Below are 18,159 nucleotides of genomic sequence, written 5' to 3' on the forward strand. Positions count from 1 at the left end.
CTGTGTAATTTGCTGAAAGCTACACTAGTGCTGGTATGACACAGTGCCTCTAGAGTGCTCTAACTGTACACCTCTGGACATTCGTTTCCTATTTATCCATACTTTAGTTGTCTATCTATGTTGTTGAATTGAGAAATAAGTAATTGTTCTTTTTATGTATAGAACTATTGATTGGTAACCGGAATAACGAGTATGTTATCCACTGAGGGCTGTGACTCTGAGCCCTGAGGTGGATTACATCCCTGTTAATAATCTTTTAACCATATGTAATTGTATGTTGTATATGCCCCCTCACCCCAAAACAAATGTTTTATCTGCCCCTGCTCCCAACATATACATAGTGGCAGAGAAGTTATGAGGAACCATATATAACATAAAAAATTAGCCTCACTGTCCTTGGCACTCGCAAATTAAAACAAGCATTTGCAAAGCAATAGGTCTCGCATTTGTGAAAGGTAGAGCTATTGGCGTAATTGAAAACGATTTTAGTTATGTTTTTTAGTTTGCAAGTATTTAACACTGCTGTTCCGTAACGTTCATGTGATTATATGTAAAGAGCTCGTTCACTCAACGGTATCTTGGCGCTGAATAGCAGATGTTGATAGTTATCCATCTCAATGGTACGACAGGGGTGCAATGAATCATGTGATGGCAGAGGGCTGACGTTTGGGATAGTTAAAGCTAGGGCTCCAAGTGTGGGTTGCCAAAAAGCTGAGATGCGGGGTTAAGACCATTATTAAAAGGGACGGGAGTAAATTGGCCCAAACTAAATGTTTTTGGGATAACCATACAAAAGTCTCCCTCCTGAGCTCCATGGACGATAACAGTTTCAGGATACAATGGGCTGTACATGCACCTTCGAACCTTGCCCATGGTATGCCATGATGACTGCTGCTGTTGTGCCCGAGACCGAAAAAGACTGGAAGACAAGTGAGCCCGAACGCACAGTGAGCTAGAGGGAAGCAGGAAATGACAGTACACACTGTGTGCCACCACAGACAAAAACAATGGACAAAGCCACTGACTTGTATGTTTTCCAGAGTGAATACCGTGATCCGCGCATGAAAAAAGGCGCACAGCAGCCATTGTAAAGATGAAAGCGCGCAATGGAGTGCTTTAAAAACAATAAAACTATCTTTAAATTGTTCAATAAAACGGCCCTGCCACTACATTTAACGGTGGGGGGGGGGGGGCGAGCGTTAGCACATATAAAGAGCAACTGATTATAATTATGAGGAAAGGGAGCAAGCAAGGGATAAGTGAGTTTCTGAGCCTAAAAAGGCCTTAACATAAAAGAATGCTCAGACAGTAATAAAGAACATGGTGAGTAACAACACATGTAAGAGGGGCATTCCTCATGGGAGGTTTTTTTTTTTTAAACTATATTTATTAACATTTTCTCATTTACAATACGCAAAAATTTTCCAAGAGCAAGACAAATTGACAAATGCAATTCGACATCTGTATCATTTTCGAATAGCAGTAGCGGATATTCAAATGACTGTAGTATATCCCAGTGCATTTCCGGGAGGCCCTTCCATTCCCTCCACCTGCATACCCACCCCAAGAGATTATTATGAATCAGAGAGTGAGAGTCTGTAGTGTGCCAGCCATGGTTTCCATATTTTCCAAAACCTTTTGGGGCAGCCCCGTGCTTTAGAAGTCGTCTTTTCTCCCAACATATACATATCCATACTCTTTTTCCATTCAACCAGGGATGGACTCGTCCCCGCCCCCCATGCCTTAGCCAAATCACGTTTCGCACCCACCAATCCCAGCTGGAGTAAGATTAACTGTCGTTTGGGGATGTCAATTTCGGTAGATATTCCCAGCTGGACAAATTGGGGATTAAGCGGAATCGTCTCTTCAAGAATATTCCCCCAACTCCTCTAACAGATTAGCCCAGTACAGCTGGATCTTTGAACAGTCCCATACTGTATGGAAGAATGTACCCTCTGACGCTCTACAGCGCAAACAATCAGGCGGACTAGTGACCATATTAACTAATGAAATGCAGCAATTTACAAAGGGCAGTAGTAGGAGCGAATTAGAAAGATAGGTGTTGCTTAATGTCCATATCCTGAATACAGCATGTCTTGAAGAGAGCGCAAGCGCTGCCTAGGCGAGACCTAAAGAAAAATACCTGGCCCTTTTGCCCCCTACCTAAACCAGCCTCTGAAAACTCCCTCCCCTGCTCATCTCTAAATATAAAAAAAAAAATACCTGGCCTCTTCTTACCGACCCACACCACCAGGTGCATATGCTTACCCGTGACATTCTTTAAATATAGGAGACCAAAAATACATAATACTTGGCCTCCTTCCACCCGCCACCCCACCCCACCCCTCCCAGCACTTAGCCTCATTCTGCTCTCACATTGAGAGCGGAGTGCAGGCACCCCACTGACAGTGGCTCTGCAAGAGCCACTCAACAGTGTAGCTTCTTTCCCACCCTCCGCACAGGCTAGGGATCCCACTGACTGGGAAGAAGATGGTTGCTACAGGCTGTCTGCATGGCTCACCAACTGCCATTCTGCTCAGGTCTCTGGAGACCTGGGTGAGACGGTGGAACAAAGAGAGAGTAAGGGCTTCCCCCTGTGTGATGTCATAAAGTGGACAACCAGTTTGGCTAACCACTGGTATGTCCCAGCAGTGAATTACCAGATTCGAATCTGGTTATTCACTGTAAAGGCTTCCTATGGAAACCATTTACAACAAAAAAAAAGTAAGTACAAGAACCATGTAGTTGTAGAGGCAGTTCTGAAACTAGGACTGTTAATATGTTGCTTTGCCTCTATATAAATGTAGATCAATGGGGCATATTTCCTTACTGTGTCTCAGTTAAATATGTATTCTTATGTACTTTAGACCTTATAAGGTGTCCAATTGTCCCTAATCAAATGTTGATTTAACCCCAGTTGGATACTGAATTTTGAAAGCGCAAAGGCGTGTGTCAAAAAGATGGCTTTAAATTAAAAGAATTTACTTGTGTGATAATAAAGAGCTATAATGATTGCAAGAAAATGTTTCTTTTAAAATGATTCTGAATAACTGTTTTTTTCTGAAGCCTGATCTTTTCCTTTACAGAACAGCACTTTCTCCAGCAGCTCCAAGATTTGGGAATTTTGTCTCTCACGCCTGCAAGAATGGTGTTGGGATCAAGAATTGCTTCACATGATGATCGGTATGGGGTTTGTGTTTTCAATCCTACTCTCATTACTCCTAAAACTGTACTACTTGGAAATAGTATCCTCTGTTAACTGGGAAGTAGCTTAGTGATCAACTTGCAGACCTTTGAATTGATAGACCAGGTTTCTATTTCCAGCTTGTCACTGGACCAAAACATTTTGAGTCTTGACAAATTATGAAGACTGCTTTTACAAAAAAAGATATTTGTAATGTAGGTGCACGTTAGGTTTAAAAACCACTGCACAGTATTGCGTGTACTTCAGCCTAAATTATTAGTCCTTCCATTTCACACCATCACATCCCATCTTCTGTACTTCACTTTTAGCTGTACATTCCTTCCCATCTGTTTCTATGTAAGGTGTCTCCTGTTCAAGATGTGACGAATCCAATAATAGCATTCTCTGTAAAGTCATCTGCTATTTTTCAAGCTGAACATACATATACAAGCAATTTTGTACACTGTGTACACTGTCTATATTCAGGTGCATGGACAATTAAGGTGTCTTATGATAGAAAATGGAAATTAACAGAATACTACAATCCTTATCTCTGATCAAATGTACACTGCTGCTTTATTTGAGAAGCTACAGTTTATTAAAAAAAACGTTTTCCAGCAGTGCAGCCATACAGGATTGGGGATTTAGGTGCAATTCACAAATTTGCTCTGGTACAGAACTATGCACCTCTCTACAGGTTATAACATACCTAAGCTGTAGGTCCTCCATTGCATTTGTGTTTTCACCATATTGCTACTGGGACAATCTGGTTCAGTGCTGCTGTCACCTTTCACAAGCACTTAACATACAAATGTAATTATTTATGTGTTTACGTTTGAAACTCCGATATTTAAACCTGTTATTGACTGTCCCATCCTCTTCTTTCCTCATTTGGTTGTATGCTGCAGGGAAAGTAGTTGGATATATTTAGCATTACTTGAATGTGGACTTTTACTCAACTCCTAGACCCTTACAGTTGAACTCACTTGCATCATAAATGTTTTTTTAGAGTAAGGATATCTCTAAATCCAGTTTTCTTAAAATAAGTTTATAAAGAAATGCAAAAGAAGGGACCTGATGTGGTGAAGTTGGCAGTGCTGTGCAAAAGCCAATCTAGCTACATCTCATTAGTTTTTTTTTTATATCCTTTACACCCACCATCACCACTTGTGCTCTCTTTTATGGCGGTGACAGGCTCAGCATGTGCACACTTCATTGTAGGTTGTCACACTCCACTCAATTTAAGCAGTTCTTCAGGCATGGCATCAGTACTGTAGGGTAGCTTACTGACTGCTTCTTCCTATGTGTCTGGTCACACCATCTCTAAACTACAATGTTGTAGCCATGCTTAAATGGCAAGCTGGGCAATTCAAAGCCCACAACCAACTTATCGTGCAAGGTTCCGTTTTGTCCACAACTTGCTGGTATGATGTACATTGGTTAGTTTCCTAATAGGGCTCTTGGACTGGAGAGGGGGTCTATTTGAAATGTCTACAAGCAACCTTGTGGGGAAGTGAACACCGCCTATTCTGATGGATACATCTGCCTGTGGATTCCTCACCTTATGAATATCCTGTGCGCCAGCATTCCGTGGACATTTTTTCCTAGCTCTCCACGCCGACGAGGTGGTCACAATGCTATGGCTCCGCATGCAGCTCCGCGTGATGTCACTGGAGCCATAAGAAGGCCACTTAGGCGTGATGACGTCAGTTCCCTTTTTTCCGTATTGTCGACGCTAATGGTTTTCCTACGGACTCTGCAATACTTTCTCCTGGATACTTTGTATTTCTCTGGTTTCCTTCTGTGGCATTGACATGTCTGCTCCAAGGAAGTCTGTCTTCAAACCCTGTAAGGAGTGCTGGAGGCATATGTCGATCACTGACCCCCATGAGGACTGCCTGTGGTGTCTATTGTCTGATCACGATGTCGAGGGCTGTCCTTGGTGTAGGAAAATTAACCCAAAGGCCTTGAAGGAACGAGAAGCCAAGCTGTACATGGCTAAAGTAAGAAAAGAACAAGCATTGGTATAGCCAATAGGTCTCGCCTTTGGGACATAAGTGTTTAGTCATGCAACACTTGATGTTGTTGCACCAAGGATATTGTGCTGGATAACTAAACACTTAGGCGATACCTATTGGCTATGCCTATGTTTGTTCTGTTTCATGTGGTAGCATCCATCCATTGCTGATGGCCCTCCATGTCCTACCGCAATAAGGCGGCCATGATGTCTTTTGTTTATGTAATACCAGGGTCAGGGACTGGCCAAGTAAGTGAGATATTCTACAATACTGTAGGCAATCTGCACTGTGCTCAGCTACGATGCTAGGATGGCGACATTTAAGGCCATTCACCATGACTCGTGAATTTCCCACAGATTTAAAAGTTAATGCTCAAAAACTCTGAACAGAATAAATGAGCGGATGCTCAATCCTAACTAGGCATACTTCCCATCATAACTTAACATGGAAATTCAACTGAAAATGCATATATTAAAGAACTTGAACTAAGGGTGCTTGCTCAGCATGCCAGTAAGACACTGGCTTCTGCTGTTGGGAACAAATCTCAATGAGGTGGAGGCATGGGAGAGCTGTGGAGTCCCATCTTTAGACACATAGCTAAAAAGTGTGTTGTCTGGACAGAGCCCAATCTCACTGCTTTTATGGGATGTGTGCACACATTAAATCTAAACACACACACAAAATATAGACGGCGCTTTGAGGTGACATCACAAGCCTCTGGCGTTGACAGAACATAGTAATTCCAATCAAATGAAGATATACAAATATTTAAAAAAGCAAGTTATTTCAGGTGTGCTAACATTGCAAACACAGAAAAAGACAATTATAGAAGGGTGACTGTGAATAACGGGGATGTTTTTGCTGGGGGTTCTGAATGAGATCTGATACACAATGAGACATCCCATTTATTCAGAGCTTCCTATCTATAACTTTGTTATGTATATCGGTTCCATACACATACACTATCATTTTGTAATTCTGCGTAGTACAATGCTTGTAAATAAGGAATGACACGTCTATTTGGATCTACGTGAATGGTTTCTCACAAGAGTGTACTACTTTATTTGTCACATTAAATTAAGAAAGGTCTTTGCGTTTCCTTTATTATTGCAGATCTGCTAAATGCAGCTTGGCATGTGAACACTGTTGCATCACAGCAGTGGCAAACAAGTTTTGCTTTTCACTCTTGTGACACGTTTGTAGTCAATAACCGGATTTTGAAGAATATGGTCAAAATAATGGACGGGTCTGGTGATGTATACATTGTTGTTCATGGAACTTGGCAAAATGAGGATGCTACATGTTTGGTTACGTTAGTTGAGGTATACATCTGTAGCACTAACACGCCCTCTGATTACGGCCATTATTCTCAGCAGCATAAAATGATAACAGCATGGCTTACTCCACATTTTCCATGATGGCTCACCTCAAACTTTCGAATATGGAAAATGTGAAAACAAATAAAGAAGCTGGAAGAAGACCTTGTAAGTGGAGACTGTGGTATTGCACAGAGGGCACAGAAATCCAGTGATCACACCATCTATTTTTCTCTTTTAAACACTGTTTGCACTCTGACAAAGAGAGAGGCTTAAAAGAATTCCAAAGTTGCACTTGAAATCTAAGAAAGAAACTTGAGTAAACAGAAGTGCACGAGGCAGAAATGCACGAGGGAGAAAAGATGCCCCTGTAGGACATCTATGCCTTGGCTTGATTTTTTTCATCATCTTAAGGTAGGAGAAACCAAGGTAGCTGCACTTGAAGAACGTTAGTGTTTTCCCATCCATGCCCAAAAACTTTACAGGGAATCTCAACCTCGACGGCAGGCTGCGTCTGCGGCATGCACTGCAAAGGCGGGAAACCGATTAAAGCAGAGAGATTGAGGAACAAATAACTGAAAGATAATTGTTTGCATAACTGTTGCTTATTTACAGGTGGGAGGAAGATCTGACACGGTACTCAACTGACATGGGAAGTTGAAAAACAAGGTCTTGATGGCATAGGGGGTAAGGTGGTGCGGGAAATGTCAGGATAGATAGCACTGAAAGAAAACAATTTTTTATCTTCCAGAAAAGATTTAAAAGGTTTAAAATCTAACCACATAACAAGTTAAAAGCAAAAGTACAACGGGAGTGAATGGGGTGGGTATGGGACAAGGAATTGAATACCATACAGAACATACATTGAACGAAGCCTATATTTTAGGCGTCTCAAGTACCACGGATGCAAAATGGGCAGCAGCAGTGCACTTTCTTCACACACTTTTGAGCTGGTACAGCAAGGTAACACAAGTGCAGGCTAACACGGGCACTTGTGAGGGCAGCCAGCTATTCTCTTTACTCAATGGCGGGTGTGAAAAGATGGAGACAAGCAAGGGGCGTCCCGCCAAAGCCGCGCACAGCCCTGCTGATCCCAACTTGTTTGTCCTAATCTTGTCTGTGGACGTGATTTAACTCTGGATTGTGTTTGCTGCATTGAAGCCGTTCCTTTCTCGGAAAAGGTAAGATGGAGAGAGATTTCAACAAGCGCGGCCGTGAAAGTTAATTGTGAGAGGGGGAGCAGGAGGTGAGCCCGCGGGTGGTGCGTGCGCGTGCTGGGGAGAGCAGTCTGCTCTTCTTCAAAGCACATACTCATGCTTGTGGCGCTCCGCTGCGCACTACCGCAAGGCGTATGCCGCCACAAGCACGAGTATGTGCTTTTGAAAAAGAGCTGCACGACGGCTAAAGGTCTCCTATGCAGCGCATGCGCGCTGCGTAGGCAAGACCTAAAAAGGGGTTGAAAACGTTCAAGGTCGTCTACTTCACATGATTCGAGGAGGAAACACAAGAAGAAGAGTCATGGAGTCTCAACGCCGTTTGTTGAAGCCTGTAGCTTCGAGGTTGCCTTCTCTGGCACTTCGACGTCGTGTTAAGGACTTCGTCTCTCCTTCCCCGTCAGTGTCTCCTCAGGTGACTCCGGCCCATTCTTCTTCATATCGGGGGACTCCGACGCAGTATCCGACGCTGAGATTCTCTCTGGCTCCGGATGGTTCATCGAATCCGGCTGATGCTGAGACTCCTTCGGCGCCTGTGGCCCCGGTGGTTCCGACTCCAGATGATCCTCGATTGGATCTCGAACCGGCATAGTATCCTTTATTCCCGGTGCCGGGTTTGAATCCCTCGTATTTTTTAAATGCCATGTATGGTGTTTCACAGGGCCTCTTACCCTTCTGGTGCACCTTCGAGTCCCGTGGGTCCTCTGGCATTTAATTTGGGTGTGCCTCACCATTATCCTTAGGCCCCCTTCGTGCCATTCAGGCCGATGAAGCCGTCATGGCAAATTCCGTCTCTGAGGATGTTGACGCCGTATGGGCAGTCCCCAGCTCCATCCAGCGAACCTTCTTCACGGACGCCGCTCCCGGGGCCATCGACGCCACGTGTGGCGCCGCCGACACCGCAACCGAAGATGCGCTCGAGGAGAGAAGCGCAGCGGTTGCTCGAGGAGGAACAGTACCAGGCTGAAGATATGGAGGAAGGTGAAATTTGAGCCTGAGGATATATTCTATGGTCTGTGTGAGGCAAGTGGACTTGACACCTCCCCGGAGTGGGACTCCTTCGAAGGAAGTTGCACCTTAATATACTGTAATAAGGAAGGGTGCAGAGCTCTTGGATCTGCAGCTCCCTATGGCTGAGTATAAGCCTAATTTGCTTACAGAGGTGCTTCATTCGCCGTACTCTGTGGTTGAACCAATCTTGCCTTTCAATGATGCCCTGACGGAGCCGATCCTTGAGGTTTGGCGCAATCCTCTTTCTGCTCCTGCAGTTTCAAGAGCTGTTTCCAGAAGGTACAGGCCTGCCCCGGGATCCTGTGTTCCTTTCCTCTCATCCTTCGCCTGAGAGTTTGGTGGTGCAGGCTTCATGTTCAAAGCAGTCTACGGGTGCTTTTCCGCAAGCTCCTGCTGACAGGGATTCCAAGAAGCTTGAGCAATCTGCAAAGAAGGTCTTCTCGTCAGCGAGAATGGCTTTGAAATCCACCAACGCTACTTGTTTGTTGGGAAGATACATTCATGCCCTTGTGGACTTTGCCATGCAGCTTCTTCCGAAATTATCTGAGAAAGACCGGGGTAATTTGAGTGAGGTTCTGGCAGACTCTCAGGCTGCTGCTCGCCAAGTCATCCAGTCTGGCCTGGACATGGCAGATTCGGTGGCCAGGGTGATGGGTTCATCCATTGCTACTAGAAGACATGCATGGCGGAGTTCTTCTGGGTTCTCACCCGATGTACAGGCTGCTCTTCTAGATCTTCCCTTTGACGGTTCTAGGCTTTTTTGGGGAAAAGCTGACTCTGCTTTGCGAAGGTGTAAGGCCACAGCAAAATCCTTGGGTCTACAGTCTCGGGCGCGGGGATATGGCTACAGAAGATACCTTTGCTTTGGGAAATCTTCCTTTCGTGGTTCCCGTCAGCCGCAGCAACAGCAACAAAACCCCTTGTACAAGTCCTACAGAGGTAAGGGCAGAGGTCGCCTTCGTGGAGCGGGTCGTCCGCCTTCTTCCTGCTCCTCCTCTACCTCCCCAACCCCTCCTGGTAATGCAGGAAAGCAGCCCTAGATCTGCCATCCTGGATCATGTTGGTCCTGTGGGGGACCGGCTTACCTGTTTCCTACAGGATTGGAAATTGGTCACTTCGGACCTTTGGGTTTTAGATCTGGTAGAAAATGGGTACGGCCTTCCCTTCAGGAAATTCCCTCCTCCTTACCAAGGGTTTTGCACGGAGGATCATTTACTCCTTCAGAAGGAGGTTCTAGTCCTGTTACAAAAAGGTGCGATAGAGATGGTTCCGGAGCAGGAAAGGGGTCAGGGATGCTACTCCCGGTATTTTCTGATTCCCAAAAAGGATGGCAGGTTACTTCCCATCCTGGATCTCAGAATTTTGAATCTGTTTCTTAAGCAGGAGAGGTTCAAGAGGCTCACCCTACCGCAGGTTCTTCACCTAGTGCCCCTCGAGTCTTCACCAAGGTGATGGCGGTGGTGGCTTCCCATCTCAGGAGGTCAGGAATCCCGGTTTTCCCCCACCTGGACGACTGGCTTCTGAAGGCAGAGTCGCCAGAGATGGTGCGTGGTCATCTGCAGGTAACAACTCAGCTGTTGTTCAGATTGGGTTTCTCTAATAAATGTGCCCAAGTCTCACCTGGTGTCCTCTCAGCACAACTTGTTCATAGGGGCAGTACTGGATACAACTGTGTGTCGAGCGTATCCTCCTCCGCAAAGGATTTCTCAACATTGAGGAGATGTTCCCTTTATTCCACAATGGGAGCGGTTGTTCCAGTTATGAAGGTCCTACGTATGCTTGGTCTGTTCGCCTCCTACATTCTGTTGGTCAACCATGCACGCTGGCACATGAGGGCTCTCCAGTGGTGCCTCCGCAGGCAGTGGTATCAGCACAATGGAGATCTCAGGGAGTCTGTCAGGATCTCCAGATAAACTGCTGCTGCTCTCTTGGTGGAGTGTGGAGGGCAATCTGTCTCAAGGAAAGCCTTTTCATCTTCCTCCTTCGGTGGCCACAGTGATAACGGATGCCTCTACCCTAGGGTGGCATGCTCATCTGGGGGATCTGAAGATCAAGGGTCTTTGGTCTCCAGAGGAGAGATTGTCTCATATCAATCTTCTGGAATTGCGGGCGATACGTTTGGCACTCAAGGCCTTTCTCTCTTCCCTTCGCAGTCAGTCGGTTCAAGTCCTGACTGACAACACTACCGCAATGTGATATGTCAACAAGCAGTGAGGATTAGGGTCGTACTATCTCTGCAGGGAGGCGTTACGGCTTTGGTCCTGAGCTCAGGACCATCGGATTTGCTTGATGGCAAATCTGGCCGGGGTGTTGAACTTGCGTGTGAACAGTCCCAGTCGGCAGTTCTCCGTCGACCACGAGTGGAGGCTTCATCCGAAGGTAGTTCGACACATCTTCCGGACGTGGGGGACTCCTCGGGTGGACCTGTTTGCCACTCTCGAACGCGCATTGCCCGTCATTCTGCAGTTTCCAATGCAGGGGGCGTTGGGGGACGCATTTAAGTTGAGTGGGAGCTCACAACTCCTTTACGCGTTTCCTCCCATACCCATGATGCCTCTGGTTCTGAGAAAGATTCACCAAGACCGGGCCCAAGTCATATTGATCGCCCCGGATTGGCCAAGAAGGGTGTGGTACACAGATCTACTTCACCTCTCGTCGCACCCTCTTCACCGTCTCCCTCTCAGGGTAGACCTCCTCTCGCAGGGGCAGGTTCTTCACCCCCTCCTCCAGAGCCTGCACCTTCATGCCTGGAAATTGAACGGGGCAACCTGAGTTCCTTCTCTCTCCCTCCTGACGTGGTGGATGTTATCTTATCGGCCAGGCGACACTCCACTAAGTCCATTTACTCCTACAGGTAGTCAAGATTTGTTAAATGGTGTGGAGAGAGATCTATTGATCCCTTAAAGGCTCATCTTTCTGATGTTCTTTGTTTTGAGTTGCATTTGGCCCAGCAGGGTTGTGCTTTGGCTACTGTTAAAGGTTATTTGTCGGCTTTATCTGCATTTTTTTGTTTGCCTGATCATCCGTCTCTTTTCAAATCTTCGGTGTTTTTAAGGTTTATTAAGGGCCTTACTAATATGTTTCTGCCTACTCCCTTCATTATGTCCCAGTGGGACTTTAATCTAGTTTTAACTTTCTTAATGGGTTCCCCATTTGAACCTATGCATAGTTGTCCTTTGAGACTGCTGTCATTCAAAACGGTCTTCCTTGTGGCTATCACCTCAGCTAGGAGGGTGAGTGAGCTTCAGGCTTTGAGTTCTAAGCCTCCGTTTCTGACTATTCATGCTGAAAGGATGGTTCTCAGGACCAGGGCTGCTTTTCTGCCTAAGGTGGTAACTCCCTTCCATTTAGGGCAGTCCATTACCCCCCCTACTTTCTATTCCCCCCCCCCCCCCCCTCACCCTTCCAAGGAGGAGGAGAGGCTGCACCGCTCCTAAGAGGGCGGTTAGTTTCTATCTGGATAGATTGAAGGACCTGCGATTGGACGATCAGCTCTTTGTGGGCTACGTTGGACGCATGAACGGCAAGGCGGTGCACAAGCACACTCTATCCAGGTGGATCATCATGTGCATCAAGATCTGCTACGCTCTGGCTGGTAAGGAGCCTCCTAAAGGCATTAGAGCTCATGCCATCAGGCCTAATTCGTCTACTTCTGCTTTGTCCAGAGGTGTTCCTGTGCTGGACATCTGTAAGGCCGCAACTTGGGCCTCCCTCCTCACTTTCGCAAAGCATTACTGCTTAGATTCTGAAGTGAGGAGGGATGGCCATTTTGCGAGCTCTGTTTTGCAGGACTTTTTGGTATAGAAGGGTGGACACCCTCCTTCAGGAGTGGGACTGCTGTGGGATTCTATTTATAAGGTGGGGTATCCACAGGCAGATGTGTCCATCAGAAGAAAGTTACTTACCTTTGGTAACGCTTTTTCTGGTGGATACAATATCTGCCTGTGGATTCCTCACTGACCCACCCGCCTCACCGTTGTCCACCATTTTACACCTAAAGAGGTAACGTTAATATGTTTCATATTGTCATTGTGTATTGCCTCTGTGTAGGCTTATAGGAAATGCTTGCTTTCCTTTTTCACTTTACACTGTGTATTTGTGTGAATACTGTGTCTGTGTACTATGTATGCATTGTCTATATGGTCGGTCTGCCCGCTTCGCCTCGGTGGCACGGAAAAAGCATTGGAACTGATGTCATCATGCCGACGTGGCCCTCTTATGGCTCCAGTGACGTCACGTGGAGCTGCATGCCGAGCCATAGCATTGTGACGACCTGGCGCATTGGATATTCATAAGGTGAGGAATCCACAGGCAGATACTGTATCCACCAGAAAAAGCGTTACCGAAGGTAAGTAACTTGTTCTTTAGGGCTTTATAGCCTGGCATAAGCCGATGATTGGTGGTTGTGGTGTAATGAAGCAGGTGATCAGAGTTTTCCAGTCTGTTGAGGTAGGAGTCTTTCATCTTATATCACAAAGGCTTTACACTAGTTTAACATGAAATCTAATAAAGATGTCAAAAATACAATCACATTCCACTGTCTAGATAGCTCCAAATCTCGATCAATTGTGAGGGTTCATTTGAGGCAAAACAAGTCTGCAGCTCACAGAATGCACTGATTTGTTGAAAGAAAGTCCAGTACTAAGAGCCTGGGGCCAGATGTACAAAGCATTTTTGCAGTTCGCAAATGGGCCGATTCACAGAAACAGGCGTTTTTTTTTACTGTAAAAATGCTTTTTTTAAATGTACAAAATGCGATTCGGTAACTTATCGCATCACATTTTGCATTTGCGATTCCGTATTTGGAAGGGGCGTGTTTAGGGCACCCCTTCCAAATACTGAACCAATACGGTATTTATTGCTGCTCTGCGGTTGAATTACATTTGCAAGCAGTAATACTTTACCACCAGTTTAAATCTTGTGATAACCCATTCGCAAAGGCGGATGGGTTCTCTTGGGGACCTCTTTGAGAATGTAAATAAAAATATTTTATGAGCAGGCAGTGTTCCCACGGACCGCTGCCTACTCTTAAAATTCAAGGATTTCTTTTTTTTCTCTTAAAATCATCCAGTTTTCCTTAAAAAAAATTCTTTTTACAAAATTGCTTTATTTAAAAGTATTCACAGATATGGTGGTCTGCTGACTTCAGCAGGCCACCATCCATGTGAAAGCTGTGATTCTTAACGGCTCGCAAATTGTGGCCTAACTCATTACTGTTAACGAGGTAGGCCGATTTGCGACCCACAAGGGTATCACTAAAAAACTCCATGAGTCATTCATTAGGAATATTGATTTCTTAATTGCGACTCAGACTCAAAATTAGGAAATCAGTGTTCCTAATGTTTGTACATTTAGCCCATAGTGCTCAGTTATTGATAGGACTTATTTACATTTAATAAGAAAATAGGTGCATTTAGGCACTTGCCAACGCTTCCAAGATTTTGTCACCAGGCTACAATCGAACCCTCATCGTCTTGCCCGCATTGTAAACAACATTTCTGATAGAAAATTTGAACTGCAGATTCTTCGCCTTTTAAATACTCCCAAGGTGACCGGCTTCATTCAGAGAATCTTGAGCAGTACTCCTGCACGCCGCCAGGTGTTGCCACGCTGCCTTGTGCCGGCATCGCTCTGCTCTGGAAGTGACACACAGGGCCTTGTATAGGTACCTCACATGCACACCGACATCAGTTCCTTTCTTTCCAGTAGACTCTGATGCGGAGCTACCCCTAATCTGCTGTTTTGACTAAATTTTTACTGTGGGCAAGGGATAATGTCACCTCTCAAATCTACAGGGTTCAAACCATGGGGGGGAATGTTGCAAAAAACATGTGGTGTGCCTGTGGTGTCTGGAATTGAACCATGACAAAGTCTGCAGTGACTGCACTTTCATACATCCTAAGGCAATACGTGAAAGGGAAGCACGGTCTAAATCCTTGGGTAAGTACAAGCGCAAAAAGAACACAAGAAGTCCAGGCGGAAATATGGCCCATCCTGCTACTCTTGATCTCCTGAGGAGGCACGAGGGTTTCATTGTGCCTCCAAGTCACACTCCAATAGTAGTTCTTTTTCAGAGCTGATGCCATTCCTTATTCTGTGGTAACCTGCATTTCCAATGCAGTCTGCATCACAATAGCAAATCAAGGAATTCTGTGAATCCATGCTGTGGCTTTTTGGCACCCGCTCATTGTCTACAACCTGGAGTTACAGTGCGTCCAGTGAGTCGAAAGCCTTTCTTCAAAGAAAAACAACTTGCAAACGTCCAAGCCCAACACGAGATGCCAGAAATACGCAGTGCATATAATATAGTTCTCCAGCACTAAACGTTACGAACAGATGCTTACTAGTGTGAGAAATTTGGTTGTTGGCTGACTGGGATATAATCCCGGGTCAAGCAACAGCAACAATCCCTTGCAGGGTTGAAGCACAAAAAGTCACTAAATTAACCTGTGCTTAACCATGGGTAGCTTGACACAAAAAGCAGTCGGGCTTAATTTGGAGGCAGCGTGTAAAGTATGTATGCAGCACACAAACAATAATACAGTGAAAACACAACAGAAGTAACATCCCAAGACAATGTAGAATTGATAAAGCACATTTAAAGAAATTATTTGACACCAAAATGACAAAAATCCAATCGGTAGAACCGGAGTAATTAATTTTTAAAGAAATTCTAAAGAAGTGTCTGAAAAGGTAAAGTTCAGCGGGGCAAGGCTTCTGGAGGTGTCCGAGGACAGAGCATTGTCGTTGGAAGGCCTTGGGTTGAAACCGCAGTGAAAATTTCTTTTTTCTGACTTGCTCTCTGAAATTGAAGTCGAAAACCTCCTGGGATAAAGCAGATGGCTGTGGCCAAAGACCATTCCACAAGGCTGGATACCCCTTTGGCGGAGGATCGCTGAAAGGACTTGCTGCTGCAGACAAGAACTTAGTGGGAGAAGTCGCAAAGTCAATCCGACTGACAATGCACCTCGGGCAGCTAGGCAAGCAAGTTGGTACCAGACTCCTCCTGGTTCTCAGAGTACTTTTGGGCAAAAATGTGTCCTCCGCTTTGTTTTTTGGCCATCTGGGCTCCTTTAGCACCACAACCAAGGGTCCAAAACTTGTGGGACACCTCTTGGGGTGTTCAGGACTCACTCAGGCTGGGTCCAGGTGTGGGTTCAAATTGGTGGGAGCTTTTTATGTCCCTGTGGCTGGAAAGAGGACCGCAAACTAGCAGTTGGAGTCTATGCAGGGCTGGCCTCTGAGGGTTCAAGGAAGGCTACAGACAGGAAAGTAGTCCTTCCAGGTACAGCAGCAGTCTGGCAGAGTGCACGTCACAGTAGCAGGCAATCCTATGAGAGACTTTCCTCAGGTCTAGTAGTGAACTGAAGAGTGGGGTTGAAGGTCTGATGTTTATACCCTTGTGCCCTTTTTATGGAAGGTGGGAGAAGTTTCTGGAAAGGTTTTTGAAGTGCCTGACATTTCCTGACTCCCCTGCCCTGGCTCCAAGCTAGCTGCAATGACAATACAGGATTGTTATGCCCTTTGTGTGAACACAGAGCACAGACTATTCAGGTGCAAGTGGGGCTGTGCTTAGCTATGCCCCCGCATCCTGCCAGAAGATGGCCCATTGAGGCATCCCTAATCCCTCTTTTGTGTGAATGTCTGGGAGGGATCCGCAAACTGTCAGCTATCCCTAGTCGCATGACCAGAGACAAGCTGCAGGCACATAGGACTAAGGGCAGAAAAATGCCAACTTTCTAAAAGTGGCATTTTCAAAATTGTAGTGAGAAATCTGACTTTACCTTGAAAGGTGATTTGTCATTACAATTTCATAGGTACCAAACATGACATATCTCCTTGCTCTCAATTAGGAATGGCAGCTTATTAAATTGAACAAGTAATCCCCAATGTTATCCTGTGAGATGGGTAGGCCTCCGAATAGTGAAAAATGAATTTAGGTTTTTTTTACTACCAGGACATGTAAAACTTAAAAGTACATTTCCAAACTTTTAATGACAGAGCACCCTGCCCAATGGGCTACCTAGGGCCTACCATAGGGGTGACTTATAAGTAATGAAAGTGGAATGGCAGTTTAACACTGCATTGGTCGGCCTGGGACATGTTTCACAGTGCTTAGTAAGTGGGTGGCGCACTAAGCGGTGCTGCAGGCCCACTGGAAGTGTTAGTTTTCATGCCCTGGGTATATATATATAGCATTCTACAAAGAACTTATAAGTAAATTAGATGTGGCAATTGGGTATATGCCAATCAAGCCATGTTTACGAGAGGGAGTACAAGCACTTAATACTGGTTAGCAAGTGCACTGGGTCCTAAGGCCAACAAAAAACGAATTCGGCAAAAAGCAGAGGGTAAAAGACAAAAGGTTTGAGGATAACCCTGCAGAGAGGGCCAGGTCCAACAAGACACTAAGTAACATTTTCCTTACTGTTTTGTCTCTCCCTGGCTGCTTATGACCGGCCTCAGTGAGTTTAAGCTTAAGAGGACCAGCACAAGACTTAACCACTTATGCATTATGCACTAGTCGATCTTTGATTTGCCACTTTTTTTTCTTAATTCCTCCCGATGTTTCAGAATGCATAGATGGAACATACTTTCTGTTGTGTACCATTTCAGTGAATGTTTGTATCTGATGGAGAATACAGTCCAATACCTTTTTGTTTCTCTCATTTAGCCTCTGAGCATCTTAATATTTGCTTCAAAGGCAGGGTAAACAAGGGAGCTGACCTTCAGATTTTCCTAAACGGTTTCCAAGTAATCATTTTGATTTCTGTTCGACAACATGCCAAAGAATTCAAACGGCGAGTGTATTATATCTCAAACAGCTGGACAGTCCTCCCCAAACCCGGAAAGGCAATGCATAACAGTCTTGTGTGTCTTTCAAATTAGTGACTTTTCATTTACTCTTTCTTTTTATTTTTTTCTTCTTTCTTATTGTAGAGCATGTTCTCCCTGGGGGTTCCTATGCAAAATCCCCCTACCTTTCTCTAAGTTTGCCCCTCTTCGGTACCACCTTTCGCATTCTCAGAGTGAGCCTACCATGCTGGAAGGGTTCTGTGCAGATAACCCGTAATCTGAATTGTACTAATTGATGCACATTCACACACTTATTACTATAGTGTAATGAACAAATTCCCTGTTCATGGTGTGGCATAAAATACAAGGTTTTCTTCCTCTCAGTTTCTAGGTTAGTCACTTTATAGAGAAAAGTGGGGCCGTACTCAAAGACTCATTTTTAAAATAACATCTCAGTATATGCATTTAATCCTTTGTGCTCTGGTTTTGGTCAAATACCCTTTTTCTGCAATGACACCCATAGAACACAAGTCAAACCATGTGTGCATATCTGCTAAAAGTAATGTACTATTTACTACCATAGTGGAGGAAGGGAAATGCATCTTTACTTGCACCACCTC

At 45.1% G+C, this 18,159-nt stretch overlaps 1 protein-coding gene across 2 annotated transcripts in view; it reads left to right on the forward strand.

The window, feature by feature from the left end:
- The window catches only part of N4BP1 (NEDD4 binding protein 1), a 241,775-nt gene that overhangs the window by 134,825 nt on the left and 88,791 nt on the right, over positions 1 to 18,159 (forward strand). For both annotated transcript variants that reach the window (XM_085639352.1, XM_085639351.1), the window contains exon 4: positions 3,087 to 3,183. In XM_085639352.1, the coding sequence (XP_085495478.1) occupies positions 3,087 to 3,183 (97 nt within the window). The remainder of the gene's footprint in view (positions 1 to 3,086; positions 3,184 to 18,159) is intronic.

Source organism: Triturus cristatus, chromosome 12 (genome assembly GCF_964204655.1).
Source record: "Triturus cristatus chromosome 12, aTriCri1.1, whole genome shotgun sequence".
Taxonomy (NCBI): domain Eukaryota; kingdom Metazoa; phylum Chordata; class Amphibia; order Caudata; family Salamandridae; genus Triturus; species Triturus cristatus.